The 16522-nt window shown below is 51.8% G+C and overlaps 1 protein-coding gene across 2 annotated transcripts in view; it reads right to left on the reverse strand.

The window, feature by feature from the left end:
* Positions 1–14402: 14402 nt before the first annotated feature.
* Positions 14403–16522, reverse strand: part of Ubac2 (UBA domain containing 2) — a 157694-nt gene continuing 155574 nt past the window's right edge. For both annotated transcript variants that reach the window (XM_013120115.3, XM_005079428.4), the window contains one exon: positions 14403–15612. In XM_013120115.3, the coding sequence (XP_012975569.1) occupies positions 15505–15612 (108 nt within the window). In that variant the 3' untranslated portion in view covers positions 14403–15504. The remainder of the gene's footprint in view (positions 15613–16522) is intronic.

A 16522-nucleotide genomic window follows, 5' to 3' on the forward strand; every position in this document is an offset into this window, starting at 1 on the left:
CCCTCTTGTTAAGAGCTGGCAAACTCAAGTAGACACTGGTACTCAAGTCAGCCCACATACCCATGGGATCCTGTTGGGGACCGACCGGGTAGGTTGTGAGTGAGTGAATGCATGTGTGCGTACGGGTATGTGGCTGTGTGTAGGATTTTTACACAAAGCCAGAGCTGAAGAGCAGAGTGGTAAAGGCAGGTTGTAGGCAGGAACTGTTGTAACAGGAGAAACGGTGTTTTGCCCATGGATCTCTTTTCCAGAGTCAAAGAGTCAGCATAGCTTTGCACATGCTAGGCAAATGGGGCACCACTAAGGTGTATCCACAGTCCTTGCTGTCCACAGGGCTACACTCTGTCTTGAATCACCACAGACAAGCGGAGGTCTGTTGACCATGAGCGGGAATGTAGAGGAACTTACTGGAACACAAGCATGGAGTCAGGAGTTCTTGCTGCTTCCCTCTGACAGGATTCGTGCTGGCGGTGGACGAAGGTGCTCAGACTCGGAGGACAGAGTTGAGAAACTGGGCCACACATTGAGGGCAGTCAGATGTCATGAGTTTAGGGGTCTCTCTAAATGAGCCAGTGGGCCTGCCTTTGGGGTACAGACACGAGATCCAGGCTCATATAGAAAATGAGTCTGGGCCTGTGGGGAAAGGACAGTGATTCAGGAAATGGAAATGAAATGGGTCAAAGTCCCATTTCAAGGTCACTCAGACCCCCTCCTTCTGTTCTCTTCCCCAGTGTGGCCGCAACGCGTAAGTCACCTAGCTGTCTCTCTAAGTGATGGGGATTACTGGGATAGGTGGCCTGCTAGGCTGCCAGAGCCAAGACTTTGTTTTAAAACCTGGCTCCATCACATCCTTGCCCATCCTGTTGACACAGTTATCAGGAAACAGTACAGCAGGCCCAGGGCCCCTGCAAGACCCTGGCGTCCCCTGACCATGGCTCCCACCGTGTTGGTCTCTTGCAGCTGCTATATGAAGTGCCATGAACTGGGTGGCCCCAGGCAGCAAACACTTACTCTTCCATATTTCTGGGTGCTGTGGACTGTCTTCCAGCGACCTATTGCTCTCTGGTTGTCTTGGCCATTTATATTAGTGCAGCATGCCACTCCCATCTCTGTCCCTGACACTATTTCACATGTGTTGGCACAGAACACCGTTCACTCCAAAGGAATTGAGAGTTTATTCTGAGCCAAGGCTGAGTGGCATGGCCTGAGAAACCCATCCCAAGTGACGTGTTTCATTTTCTATATGACCTTTGATCATCTTGGGACAAAAGGCCGTCATAAATCTAGGCATTTTCCAAATATGTTGCTGGGAACATCGGGTAGGGACATTACAGCAAGTCCGGGAAACCTCTGTTCTAGGATAACGTTCTTAGTTAGGGTGGGTGGAAGGGACAGGTCTGCTGAGAGTACAGTCAGAAGATTTTACCTGGTAGTCAAAAGTACTAGGTCAGGTCCAGAGACAGGCGACAAATGGCCAGCGAAGGAATGAAAGGTAGCCCAAGACGATGTGGCTCTCCATCTGTCACGCCCCAGCTGGCCACAATCAGGCCGTTCTTAACAGTCAGTCTATAAAAAATCTTTCAACATAAGCATGGCGTTTTCACAAAGTGGCACTGACGGGTTTTATAAAGATGCCAGCCATCTTGAACCTACATTAATGACCTCATCTTCACTGGACGATGTCTACAGATGTCCTACTGTCAATTAAGGTCATAGTCACAGGTTTAAGGGATGAAGGGTTCATCATGCCCTTTTGGGGGACACAATTCCACCCTCAGCACCCTCCATTCCTGAACACCAGTCTTCTGAGACACCCTCCCCTCTTTGGGTTCCAGCTGCTCTCACCCCTCTCTCCAGCTTTCTGCCTTAGAGCCCCACTAACAAGGGGAGGATTAAGGGGGAGAGGCATTTGCTTTAAACACTGGTTGACTATAAGGAAGTAACCTTTGGTGCTTTTGTTTCTCAGACCCTATCTGTAACCTGTAGTCTTCCCGCCAGCCGCCTGGGTCCTGAACTGTCTCAGCCCGCAGATAGCAAACGAAACACTATATTAGCTATGAAGCTGTTGACTGTTTGCTATGGTTTCCTAATGGCTAGCTCTGACTTAATTATTAACCCATAATTATTAATATATATTTTTATAAGGTTTTATCTTACCGAGGACACAGCCTCATGCATCCTCTCTTCCCGCCATCACATGGCAACTACTCTCTACTCTTGACTACATTTCCCAGAATCCTCCTAGACTCCTAGTCCCACATATCTTGCTTCCCTATTGGCCAACAGTGCTTTATTCAACATATATACAGAAGGACTTCCCCCATCATCTCCTCTTTTCTGTCTAAATAAAAAGAAAGGTTTTAATTTTAGCATAGTCAAATTACATATGACAAAAACAGTTATCAAGTAAGGACTATAGTTACAATATCTAGTCCATTAACATTTAGCAAGAGTTAAAGAAAATATCATCTATCCTATCTTTGCGTGTCTAAAGTCTTATATGTAACTTATCTTTTATCACAACTAAGGAAAACTATACTTATAACTATCTGTCTTCAACTCCATCAAAGACCACAGAAGAATAATATATAAACTCTAAAATTGACAGAGACACATCACTACCTGGAGAGTAACCTGAAGTTCCTCTGTAACGTTGGGGCATCCATCTTCAGCCCACAGGCCATAGTGTGTGAATGTTTATCTTATTGGTTGTTGAATAAAGCACTGTTGGCCAGTAGGGAAGCAAGATAGGTGGGTCTAGGAGTCAAGGAGGATTCTGGGAAACAGAGGCACAGTCAGTCACGATGTAGGACGCGGGAGAAGTAAGAGGTCTGGACCCTTTTCTCCGGTAAGAGAAGACCACGTGGAAATACTCAGATTAGCAGTTATGGGTTAATAATTTAGTCAGAGCTAGTCGATAAGAAATCAAGCAAGCGGTCAACAACTTCATAATTGATATAGCGTCCTGTGTGTTATTTGGGGACTAAAGCGGCGACGGGACACGGGCAGGACTCCCACAACCAATGGCTGCGGCTGGAGGGAAGACTTCACGTTACACCTATCAAAATGGCCCCGTGGAAAAGTGGAGGCATTACAGAGGTCCTGTGGGTCTTAGGGGTCCCCTCGTCCTGCACATATGAGCGCAGAACAGATCATGGAAGCCGAGAGGGTGAAACGAAGCCACGGATCACATTGGGGATAGACTGTGGTTGCCCAGCTAGCAGGGGTGACTGGGGAATTTTACTGTTAGCTTCTAACAGTTTTAACCACTTGCCACTTTGAGGGTGACAGCAGGGAATTCCGCAAATCAGCGTGGAGACACTCAGATGCTCTGAGTGCCCTCGGTTTTCTCCAGGGAACACATTCCCACCGAAAGCCCCTGCTTCCCTGGGCATGGCCGCGCACTGTGAGGTAACCGCACCAGCTTTCACTATAGCTTTCACACTCGGCCGAGTGACTGTGTAAGGGGCAGCCACGGAGGTCGGGAACTGCTGTGTGATGCTTGTGGCAGCCTGGGTGAGAGACAGGCCAGCTCACCCTTGGGCACAGTGACTCAGTGCACCGGGTCAACCTGAGGTGCCTTGAGTGCCTCAAGATGTGGATGTCTCTGCTCCTCTCCAGGTTGCGGGAACCCAGAAAGTCGTGTTTTCCTTTTCTTTTTAAATTAATTTTAAGTATTTATGTGTATGAGTGTTTTACCTATATGCACCAGTGTGTACCATGTGCATACCTAGTACCCAAGGAAGCTCAAAGAAATTACAGGACAGACTCTGAGCCACTATGTGGGCTCTAGGAGCCAAATCTATGTCCTCTGCAAGAGGGGAAAAACTTGCTCTTGACCACTGAGCCATCTCTACAGTCTCCCAGAGTTGCAGTTTTCAAATGCCCAAGACCCATGGTACCTCAGCATCTGGAGCCAGGCCCATGCTCTTTTGTCTCTGGTGGTTCTGAAATGGGACAGACAGCATTAAGTGGCAGGTCCCAGGGAGTGGGGAGTCCTCTAAGAGTGTGTCTGCACGTGTGTGTATGCATGTGCACGTGTGTGCACGTGTGCATGAGCACACACTGTGTATACCCACACGCATGCTAATATGACTTCCCTTGGTAGGCGGTACACATAATAACAATTCACGGATGTTCTGTGGCAGAAGGGCAGGAAACCCTGACTTCGCACTAACTCTTCCCAAGAGAGAGGTAGAAAAGCGTCTACTCACCCCATCCAGGGCACCAGTGACAGAACAAAGAACTGATTCCACCTAAGTCTAGTCTGGCGAGCCAGTGAGTTCATTGGGCTTATTTACAGCACCACTAAAAAAGGTTCCACTCAGAACCTTCTCGAAGTTGCATAGAAGGAGCGAGCCCCCACCCCCTTAAGTCACCTTGCCCCCTCCAGAGGCCACAGGAAGTTTTGGTGGAGTTTCTGGAATCTCAGGTGGGAATGTGATGACAGTCCCCACCCTACCCCGATGGAGCTTCCACAGGCCTGATCTACAGAGAAGCCGCCATGGCCGGCAGCCTGGGGGGATGGAGTCAGTGAGTGAGCCGAATGTACAGGGTGTGGACAAGGACACTAAACAGAGGCTGCCTGTGAAACACACCTTTCACCTTTCAAAAACAAGCATTTGCAAAGGGGAGAGGAAGTAGCTTGCGGGTAGGGAGGTGTCTTAGTCACTGCTGGCACCGTGACCAAGGCAACTCTTATAAAGGAATAATTAATTGGAGGCTTGCTTACAGTTTCAGTGGTTTAGTTCATTATCATCACAGCGGGGAGCGTGGCAGCGGGCATGGCAGGCACAGTGCTGGAGAAGAGGCTGACAGCGCCACCCTCGACCACAGGCAGAGACTGGACCTGATAGGGCATTTGAAACCTCAGAGCCCACCCCCCAGTAACACACTTCCTCCAACAAGGCCACACCTCCTAATCTTTGCAATCCTTTCAAACAGTTCCGCTCCCTGGTGACTAAACATTCAAATACATGAGACTATGGGGGCCATTTTTAATCCAGATAACCACAGGAGTTCGGAGTGCCCAGGGAGGCACTTCATACCTTCATCTGGACTCTCGGGTTTGGTGGGAACGTGTAACCGGGGTCGGTTATATAGTCAGGTAATTAAAAATACTTTGGAATGTTTTTTATACTCAAAATCAGGTTCTAGCTTATTAGCATTCTTAAATATTAAGAAGATGCATGAATATTGTGTTTAAGAAACAAGCTTGGTGCCTGGGAGATGCCTCAGTGAGCAAAGGTGTTTGCAGGAATCTCAACAGACGGAGGAGAGAATCATCTCTTCAAAGCTGTCCTCAAGACCTCCACACGCATGCTGTGGCATGCACTCATCCTTAACATATGTGTGCAGGCATACCACATGCACATACATACAAATAATAAATGCACATTTAAAAGAATACGAAAAGCCTGTGAGGGACAGACTTAGGCTCCTCATCCCTGGCTCCTCAGAGCAGCCCTCAGGACTCGGGAGAACTGGGGAGAAGGCTTCTCAAGCCATACAGTCTATGAAAAGAATGGTTTTGTCATAGCAGGATTTTACTTCAGATGTCCGTTAAGGCTCGAGAGTGCCCCCTCAAATTCATATGCGGAGCTGTAATGCCTAGAACCTCTCGCAGTGCGACCCTGATTAGAGATGCAGGCTAAGGTAAAGTCACGAGAGCAGGTGCTAATTCTGGACACAAACAGGTATGGAGGGAGACCAACGTGAGAACACTGAAAACGCCATCTGTAGGAGACACCAGCGCTGTGAGCCTCTTGATCTGGGCTATGTAGCCTCTAGAACCACAAGGACGTTCCTGTGCTGGGAACCCTGCGTGCTTTGACATTATAGTCTGAGATGACTAGCCGTGCCTTCAAAAAGCATTTCCCTTTGCTGCGGCTGGGATTAAACCCAGGCAGGCCCTGTGCTAGGTCAGCGTACTATCACTGACCTCCCTCCATCCCCACCGTGTGTGTGTGTGTGTGTGTGTGCACGTGTGTGCGTGCACATGCGTGTGTGCGTGTATGTTACACGTGTATGCAGATGTCTAACACTTACAGTAGGGTGTCATGTGTACTGGAGACTGACCATTTGGAGTGTCTTCCAGATACCCCAAATGCAAGGCTAGCTGGCATCTGGGCCACAGAGAATCTGCTCTTCAGTGCTCAAGCGTTTGGGTCCTAAGATACTGACCACTTGGCTCTGGCCTCTCTCCAGGTCAAGCTTATGCCCTACATTTCCAGACTGAGTTTCTGCTAGCCTTGAGTTGATTTTTTTTTCTTGCTTGCTCATCAGTGTTGTTCTGCTGAACGCTTCTGCAGAAGTCTGTAAAATCTTATCTCCTGTTGTATCCTTTTTCTCATTGCTGGTGTTCACTTAATTCAGATACAGTGTGGGGACATGATGGCAAGACCAGCAGTAACCACAGCCCTTTCCGCAGACTCAGATGCATACCTGCTCTGGCAGAGGCCGTTAAACCAGGCAACCTGGCGAGGCACACGAGACGGAGGTCAAGTTCCTGCAGACACTGACCTCCGTGAAGAGACTCTGATCTCCTACCGGGCAGGTCGGCCGAAGGGGCCTTCTGTGGTTGGAATGTCAGCAGATGGGGTCGAGGTATCCACAGCAAGTCACTGGCAACTTTGGGTGCTTGCCTTCAACTGTGCAACGGAGACCCCCCGACACCCCTCCCAGCTGGAGAATCCGGTGAACGGTGAGTGCAAGACCCGTAACTGTATCAGAGGTCAGTTTTCCTGTGAGTCCACATGCGTGCAAGAACCGTAAGTGTGTCAGTTTCCCCTTGAATTCACAGGTCCTTCCATCTGCCTGGCTTTGATGTCTTTTCTTTTTGACTCTGTGTGGGTGGCCTGCTCCCAGTCACCTGTGTACTGCTACTGGTATCCCTCTAGGGAAACTCATCTACCCAGGGGCTGGTAGCGGGACCAGGGGCCACACACCGTTAAACGCTAAACTCAGAGAAGGGAGGAAATGTTTCTAGGAAGCTGTCCTGTTCAGTTGCTATGATCAAACATCTTGTACTCTCAGGGTGGGGACTCCTGGGCTGTTAGCGTGTGCAGTGGCAGGAATTGGAGCAGCTGTGACACACATCTTGCACTCTCAGGGTGGGGACTCCTGGACTGTAAGCGTGTGCAGTGGCAGGAATTGGAGCAGCTGTGACACACATCTTGTACTCTCAGGGTGGGGACTCCTGGGCTGTAAGCGTGTGCAGTGGCAGGAATTGGAGCAGCTGTGACACACATCTTGCACTCTCAGGGTGGGGACTCCTGGGCTGTTAGCGTGTGCAGTGGCAGGAATTGGAGCAGCTGTGACACACATCTTGTACTCTCAGGGTGGGGACTCCTGGGCTGTAAGCGTGTGCAGTGGCAGGAATTGGAGCAGCTGTGACACACATCTTGTACTCTCAGGGTGGGGACTCCTGGGCTGTAAGCGTGTGCAGTGGCAGGAATTGGAGCAGCTGTGACACACATCTTGCACTCTCAGGGTGGGGACTCCTGGGCTGTTAGCGTGTGCAGTGGCAGGAATTGGAGCATCTGTGACACTCAGAGCTGCTGCTGCTTTGCTTGAACAAATCTCACTGGAGATGTCTCTCTCGGCTGTTCCAGCCTGAGCAGCTGTTTCCACTCCCTGGTCCATTGTAGCTCCCACGGGAGTTCTCGCAGGTCCCCTCAGGTGCCAGCGTGGGAGCCTGATACGGGCCCCTGGCTGCTGAGCTAGCCCAAGCAGCTGGTTCTCTGCACATCAGCTCTCACTCACCAAGGATGGCTGTGCCCAAGCCCGGCTGACTCAGATGTGCCCACCGCTTTGAAATGAAATCATCTGGACCCTATGAAAACTGATGAGTCGCAAACGAAGAAGGTGGGAAATGCAGCTTGCTTAGCATGTGTGATGCCGTGCGTTTGATTCTAGCACTGAAGAAGAGGGAAAAGGAGGCTGCCGTCCCTAAGCACTGAGCTGAGTGTTGGCAAATAGCTCCCCAAACCAAACTGCTGTCAACATAGGAGTGCACAACCAGAAGAAATGACCCCCGATGGCTCCATTCAGCCCTCAGCTTTGATAGTGAAACCCTAACGATCTCAGTGAAGTGCCGTGGTGTGGGCAGGCAGTGACTTCCGATCACTATCACTCATCGCTGAGCAAAGGAACTGGTGGGATTTCAAGGCCAGCTGGGCTACATAGCAAGGACGCGTCTTTAAAGAGAAACAGAGCAACAACTTGGGGTCTGGAGAAGGAGCTCAGAAAGTGGAGAGCTTCCCTGTGTAGACAGAGCCTGGGTTTGGGGACTGGGGAAGGAGCTCAGAGGGTGGAGAACTCCCTGGTGTAGACAGCCTGGGTTCAACCCCGGAACTGAATGAACAGGGTGTGATTCACATCTGTAACCCATCACTCAGGAGGTGGAGGCAGAAGGACCAGAAGTTCAAGGTCACCCTTGGCTACATAGGAAATCTGGGGCCAGCCTGGGCTACTTGAGACCCTACCAAACGAGACAAAATAAAATACCACATTCAAACCCATACCAATAACTAAAGAAATAGGATTTTTTTTTGAGACAGGGTTTCTCTGTTTAGTCCAGGCTGTTCTGGAACCCTCTCTGTAGACCAGGCTGGCCTCGAACTCACAATCCCAAGCAACGGGATTAAAGGCGTGTGCCACTATCGCCCAGCAATATATGAATTATATACCCTTCTACTATACTTGACAGAAATTCTCTTAACTGCCAGTGCACATCCTGGGATACGAGAGCGCCCAGTAGGTCCCCCTGGTGTCAGAGCGGTGGTGATGACCCTGGAGGGCAGGGATGGCAATGTTAATATTCGGTGCCTCAGTGGCTCACTCACTGAATACGTGCTGTGCACCGAGGGTCCAGTTTAAGTATGGTGCAGGACTAAAGGAGAGCAGCGCTTGGCCATCGGGGCCTCAGATGGGCAATTGCTGGGCTACCTGTCTCTCTTCAGGGTTCCCACGCCTTCACTTGGGTTCTAGAAGAATTCCCCAGAATGGTCTAACTACAAACCCCAGCCAGACCTAAGGCACCAGGGCAAGGGCTCAGTCCGGCTGGGGCCAGGGGACTGTGCCATATTTGGGGCGGGCCTTCCCTTGGCCCCTCCCACTATGCTAGAAGCAACCAAATCCTCAAATTGGTTTTCACACATTGGAGTGGTTCTGAGCTCTAAACCTAGAAGTGCTGTAATCTGAAACGTGTTATTCTTTGAAAGCCATTCACACAGTCAGAAATAATATAAACTGGGGGCAGGCATCCGGCTATATTCTTTTGACGTTATTTATTTTAACCTTTTACATTGACTGTGTGTGTGTGAGAACTGTGCGTGCGCATGCATGAGTATGCACATATGTGCATGCACGTGCCACGGTAAACATGTGGAGGTCACAGGACAACTTTGGGGAGCTGATTCTCTCCTCACACCACGTGGGTCCTGGGGTGACACTCGCGTTATCAGGCTCGGCAGCAAGGGCTCTTACCCGCCTCGCCAGGCCTCTTCTTGAGCACCTTTTAAAATAACCAAACTCTGGCTCAGGCTGCTCCTGCCGTCTGAGCTGCAGCTCCCTTCTCTCATGGGGTGGGAGGAGGCATGGACTTGGCGTCCCCTCTCTGCTAGAGGCTTGGCGTGGACAAGCCCTCCGGCTAGCTAACTGTATCTTCTTCTTCCTGCACATCAACCCCTCCCTTTACAGGGAACGGGGTTACCCAACAGTGGCTGGCAGGTTAGGGTGGGGTTACAGGGACAACCTAACATCCCCGGTCCTCTGCACTTAACTGAGCCTAGGGTTTGTTCCTGGCCAACGTTCAGGGGATCGCAAAGACTTACTGGTCTTGATACCATCTGCCTCAAGTCCTGAATGTGCACACCAGTCCTCTGTCCCGAGGTACCAAATGGCCACCTTTACAGGAGCCTTCGTAAGGGAGTATCTTCTGAGCTAAACTTCATGAGATCAGCTGTGTCTGCTTGAAAGCGTCCGTCAGATCCTGGGCTGTGAACCTCCGACTCTCTCCCGAGAAGGAGCGGGCAGGGAAGGTTGTTGGACCCTCACCTCTCTGGCCACCCCTCCCAGCCAGCCATTTGTGTTTAGTTCTGCCCTAATGGCACATGCCTTATGGAAGAATATAGGCTACAGGCTCTAAGGACAGGGTAAGGAGCCTTCGTCGGTACCCCTAAGGGTTAGCCATCCGCTCATGCTGGGTGAAGACTTTCTGTGGAGCGACTCTCAGTAACTCCTGTCACACTTTTCGTCAGTAACCCCTCATCCCTGCTCTGTAACAAACTCCTTGGTTCCCTAGGGTGCCTTCAGTAGAACTGTACTTTGGTTTGTTGTTGAGACATTAGCGGGACGGGGTGGATGTTGTTCACATTTCCCCAGGGAAGGAATGTTCCCAGCAGGTCAAATGTATACTCAGCGCCAATCTTGAGACCTTGCATAGCCTTCAACCCTAGTTAGGAAGTCAGGGACGTCATCCTAGGAGAACACCTGCCACCTAGTTCGCTACCGTACTTACAGAGCTGTGTGACGGCAGTGCCGGGGACACTTGCTGCGCGCGGGCTAATGGGTTTAGAAAGACACTGGCCTCATGGGATGACAGGTGGCCTTGCTCCCCTGGGGTGCCCTCAGCCAGCTGAGGGCCAGCACAGAGGGCCTGCATTGCTCTCAGGCCTGGTATGGGTGAGCGTGGAGACAGTCCCCAAGGAGGTCCTTTCTTTTACTCACGTATGCGCCAGCAGAAGGGAGTGGCATGGCTGTGGTGAGGGCGGGGCAGCCGGGGAGGGGCTCAGGAAGGCAAGGCTGCGGGGGAGCAGACCCCAGCCTCAAGCTAGCTGACCAGGCTCCCTTTGCCCACCTGGACCCCGACTTCTCACTCGGAAAGCATGGCTCACATAAGAAAGGCCTTTTTAGCTCAAACACTGTGTACCTGAAAGTGAGACCAGACATCACCATAGTGTGTGTGTGTGTGTGTGTGTGTGTGTGTGTGTGTGTGTGTGTGTCACTATGGCTCCTAGGAGCCTCTGCAGTGGGGCACCACTACACTTTGCTCTGGTAAAGGTGGTGGCCCTGGAGTGTCTGGGTCAGCTCAGCTGGAGACAGCTCCTCAGAGTCATCAAGCATTTGGGTAAGGGCCAGCCTGCACCTCCGGGGACCTAGAAAAACAGGTGCTTGGTTGAGGGGATGTCTGTGGGACCCCCATCTCCCACACTCCTCAAGGGTCGGGGCTCCCCTTCTCCCTCTCAGCCCATGTTTCCTCAAACTCCCGAGTAGCTCAGAACATCCTTGGAAGTTTCTTAGAACTCCCGGAATCGCTAAGGCCTTTGAAACTTCCAGACCACAGTGCCAGACTAGGGCGCTAGAGTTGATTGACAGCATGGGTCCCTGGGCTTTCCTCCATGTTCTCCTCAGGTTCCCAGGGCCTCTTCCCTGCGAAATAGGAAATGTAAGGAGCCTTTCCAATTTCCCTCCCTCCCTCCCTCCCTCCCTCCCTGCCCCTCCCTCCCTCCATTTCCTGACTCAGGGTCTCACTCTAGCCCAGGCTTGCCTGGGATTCATTCTGTAGCCCAGGATCCCCCCCCACCCCCCACCCCAGCTTGGGGCAAGCCTCCCCAGCCTCCCCAGCACTGGGGTTACAGCCCTGCACCAGCCTCCCAGTGTATGCTTCATTCTAGCTCCCCTCCTCTCTGTAGCTCTGGAGACAAAGGACTCCACCCCCCACGCCCCACCCCTGTTCCTCCTGATACCACTTTTGGGCCTGGATCTTAAAGTCTGTGTGACCCTTTCTCCCTCCCACTTCTGCACCCCTACTGCCTGGCTTCCCTCACAGGCCAGCTCTTGCCCCCAGGAGCTGCTGCCACCATGCTGCCCCCCCTTGCCTGGGTCTTCCCCTTTGTCCTTTAGACTCCCCTACCTGCCCAACAGGGGCTGCCCTCTGCTGACCCCAGCCTCCCCCAGAGTTCCTAGTGCTGGGACGCCATTACCTGCTTCTCACACTGCCTGTCCCTGACCAGCCCAGCTCTGCAGCTCACCTCTCTCCGCACGGTATCCCGAATCTAGCAGGCAATCTCTCCTAAGGAAGCAACTCTAGCCCAGTCTCTGCCTTGGTCCCTATCCCTACTGGGTGAGGGTGGTGTCAAAATCTCGCCATCGGGATTGGCTCTCTGCTGGACAAAGCTCTCTCAAGGAGTTTCATAAACTCACCTGATTCTAGCTCCCCTCACCTAGGATTTCAGTTTCAGAACTAAAATTTTCTTTGGGACCAATCTTAGCCCAACGTTCTGGGTCTGCGCCTCCATTCCTAAAACACTGCATGTGTCAGGGGCCCCGAATGAAAGTAATCTCACAAACGATACACCATTCGCTAGCCGTGTAACGCTGGTTTATGATTTCAAATACTTCCATTCAATTTAACAACAACTGTGGGCACATAAACCGGGAGACCTAGAAAGCATTCTTGATGACATGTGCTAACAAGAAAACACTCTAGGTGACACTGGTGCTAACTGTTTTGTGTTCGGTTTGCCCCCAAGTTGCTGTTTTCTAATCCTATGCTGTCTGGTTAAACTGGGACCTCGGAGTTTTCTTAGCTGTCATGATAGCCAATTTTCCTTGGTGACGTGTGCAGATTTGGAATCATCGTGGGAACGCCTCTGGGCTGGGAAAAGCAGAGGGAGCTAAGCACCAGCTTTCCGCCGCCGTTTCCTGAAGGCAACCAGGCAGCATAACCAGCTGCCCTCTGCTCCTACAACCGTGCCTTCCTCTCCCCAAACCGAGAGGCAGAACACACGGAAGCTGCTCTCGACAGCTGTTTTGTCAACAGCACCAAGCAGTTGGTACAGCCAGAGAAGGATGTATTCATTCACTGTGGATAACTTTCCCCCACTCCTTTCCTATCTCAGTCTGGAATGTGTTTGCCTGAAAACGGGCAACCTGTTACCATCTGCACAAAGTCAACAGCCTTGTTTTCTAGGCCCAGTCAAATAGCTTGCCAATCGATGCTTCCCTGTGGCAGGCATCACCAACTGAGGCCTCCCTCTGGGGGTGCCGTGGACCCCAAAGATTTCCAGGTATCTTGACCAGGTGGAGATGCTCTCAGGCATTCAAAGTCCCGCCAGGGAAGGCTGCACTCGCCGCCACCGCCATGTGCGGGAGGCAGGAGCGGGGCAGGAGTGGCACCCTAGGGCAGAGCGTGGGACAGGAGTACAAGGCAGGCTGAGCATGAGTGAGAACCTGAAAGGTGGCGATAACGGGAGATGAGTGTCTGGCAGCTGCGCCGACTGACTCTCAGCAGGGGATGTCATTGGCTGTCAACCCTCTGCAGGACCAAAATGGAGGGTTCTTGGGGCAGGACGGGATCTCTCTGAAACACAGTCCCAGTTAGCAGGGAGCCCTTAGCAGTGAGGCTGCAGCTGTGGGAAAGGCTTGCTTTTCCTTGATGGGTAACTGAGGGAGGTGAGGAAACCAAATGACTGTTCGTGTGTGTGTGTGTGTGCGCGTGCGTGAGTGTGTATGTATGAATGTATGTGTGTGAGTGTATGTGACTGCGTGTGTATGAATGTATGTGAGTGTGAGAGTGTATGTGTGTGTGAGTGCATGTGAGTGTGAATATGAAAATGCGTGTATGTGAGTGTGAGTGTGAATGCATGTGTGTGTCTGCGTGTGAATGTCTGTGTGTATGAATGTGTCTGAGTGTATGTGTGTGAGTATGAATGTATGTGTGTGAGTGCATTTGACTGTGTGTATGTCTGCGTGTGTGTATGAATGTGTGTGAGTGTGAGAGTGTATGTGTGTGCAAAATGAGTGTGTATGTGAGTGTGTGAGTGTGAGAGTGTATGTGTGTGCAAGTGCATGTGAGTGTGTGAATATGAATGTATGTGTGTATGAGTGTATGTGAGAGTGTGTGCGTGTATGTGAGTGCATGTGAGTGTGTGTGCGCGTGCGTGTGTGTGCGCGTGTGTGCGTGTGTGTGCGTGTGTGTGAGTGTGTATGTGAGTGTGTGCGTGCGTGCGTGCGTGCGTGTGTGTGAGTGTCTATGTGGACCGTGGCTCCCCGTCTCAGCAGCTAATGGAGGTTGGGTCTCCGAGTGTCCCACTTTACACTCTGCCTTCACACGGCCCTAGCCACTGTCCTCACAGACTGAGCTGGTGGGTGGCAACAGCTAGGCTTGCAGAGCCACCTAACCCTGCTCTGAGCGGCAGGGTCCCAGGCTTCGGTGCAGTGACAGCAGTCAGCGTTGCCCATGGTGACAATGCGTTGCAGAGACAGAAGGGAACACTCACTGCACAGGCCCTCAGCCTTCTCAAGAAACCTGGTTAGTCTGGCTCCATTTTCCTTTTTGGTGGCATTGCCTAGAATAAAGCTTTACTTAGGGACGGCAAATAAAAATGACTGAAAAGTAAAACCCATAAAAACTTTATTGTAAGTATCACACCCCTAAATTTGCATCAATTTGACACATTGCTGCTCATTTTGCAGAACACGACCCCAGGACACGCCCAGTGCAGTTTGCCTATAGCACAGTCAACTCCTAGAACTGTTCTTGCTCACGGTGGGCTGCCTCCGGCCTAAACCTCCCTGACTGTGTCCCGCAGTGGGTATTGCCCTACCCCCCCACAAGGGGGCGAGGACGGGGCCAGGGAATCTGCCGCCAGGAGAGCTGGCGGTGTGTGCTAAGGGCCAGCAGGTTAGCCCAGTGGGGCAGGCCGGGGTAAGTGGCTCTGCTCTCCTCTCCTCTTCTGGGGCTGAGCACGCCAGCCCGCCCTGAGCTCTCTGCACAGGCCGCACAAGGTCTAGAAAGCGGCTGTTCTCTTGCTCACCTCACCCCTCAGCCTGACGGCCACGGTAGGGCACTCTGAGCAAAGTGAACCCCACTTACAATACTGCGCAGCGTTCCAGACCCTCAAGTTGGCACTGGACTGTCATCTTTACTGAAAGCAGGGAGGAGTTGGGACAGAGTCCCTAGGCGGGGTGGGGGGGGTACGGGAGGGTTGTCTCCTGCTTCCTCCCTCCCCGAGGCCTGGAGGACACGCCCAGCGTGTGGGGAGTGTGCGCAGGACAGCCACTGGGATGTGAACGAGAAAGGAAGGGAAACAACAGTCCACACCGAGCAGTGTGACACATCCTGTCGGAGGTCACGTGACCCGCCCCCCCTCTACTGAGACCAGGACAAGCAGCCTGCTCACGCGAGCATCCTGACAGTCGCCCGTCTGCGTGCTATAAAACGGCCGCGGAAACCTGCGACTGCCATGCACACAAACATGTTAGGAGTGACGCTTCTCCAAACTGAGAAAGGCCCAGTAAAAAAATAAAGATAGAAAATACATGCTAATTTAATGGCAAACGTATCTGATACTACAATGGTAACCATCTTGGAGCTACGGACAGTGTATGGCGGGGACCACCTTTCCTCTTGAGGCCGTGTGCACTGGAGTCTGCTTGGTCCTCAGGCTGGTGTGGTGGCAGGGACACAGCACTGTCGCTCCACAGCCGGGCTGAATGTCAGTGCTGCAGCAGGAAGTTGGTGGCCACGTTGAGGTCGTTGTTTGAGGCCCTCAGGGCCTCCAAGGCATCCACTCTGGAAAATCCCATCTCCATGAGCCGGGCAACCTGCAAAAAGAGCAGAAAACTGAGGGCCAGCCACACTAAGCTCATCCTGAATTCAGCTCGCACTTTTTTTTTACATGACTTTGTGGGAAAGCTGAAAGCTTCTAAAATGACCAGAATCAGTGAGTTCCTACTCCCAGGTCAAATCTGGTAATAAGAGACTATGAAGTGTCCATCTAGTAGAGCAAGCAGTTGGAAGGCGGCAGCAAGAGCACCAGGAGTTCAAAGTTATCCTGGGCTCCAGAATGAGTTTGAGTCTGGCCTGGGCTACATAAGACCCTGTCTCAAAAAAATGAAACAAAGATACTGAGAGGAAGGATCAGCTGATAAATCATTTGCCTGGCAGGCACAGGGCTCCCGCAGCTCCCCGACACCATGTGAAAATGTTATAGTGGATGAACTCCAAGGGTCATAGCCAGGGTTGTCCTCTCCTCTGGTGCGCTCCTGTGCGCTCGCTCTCTCTCTGTCTCTCTCGCTCTCTCTCTGTCTCTCTCTCTCCCTCCCTCTCTCTCTCCCTCTCTCTGTCTCTCTCTCCTAAATAATCAACAAAATGACTAAAGGCAAACCTTTCAAGTGCTTGCCCATAGCACAGGAAAAATCTCATGATCCTTAGCTACTTTCCTTGGTGTTGTGATTGAGCGCCTGACGGAAAGTGACTTATGGGAGAGGGCACAGGCCACCGAGGTGGGGACGGCATGGTGCAGTCCTCATGTCCAGTGGACTAGGAGCCGGGGAAAGTGGAATGCCGGGCTCAGGGGCATCTTCCTCTGCCCGCTTTGTCCAGTCTGGGAACCCAGCCACGGGAGGGTCCTGCTTACATCAGGGTGGATGTAAGCAGTTCCCTCCTCAGTTAAGCCCCTGGAAACATGAGTGAAGACACGCCCAGAGGGGCACCCTGTTAACGCTCCTAATC

Source organism: Mesocricetus auratus, unplaced genomic scaffold (assembly GCF_017639785.1).
Source record: "Mesocricetus auratus isolate SY011 unplaced genomic scaffold, BCM_Maur_2.0 Super-Scaffold_2245, whole genome shotgun sequence".
Taxonomy (NCBI): Eukaryota; Metazoa; Chordata; class Mammalia; order Rodentia; family Cricetidae; genus Mesocricetus; species Mesocricetus auratus.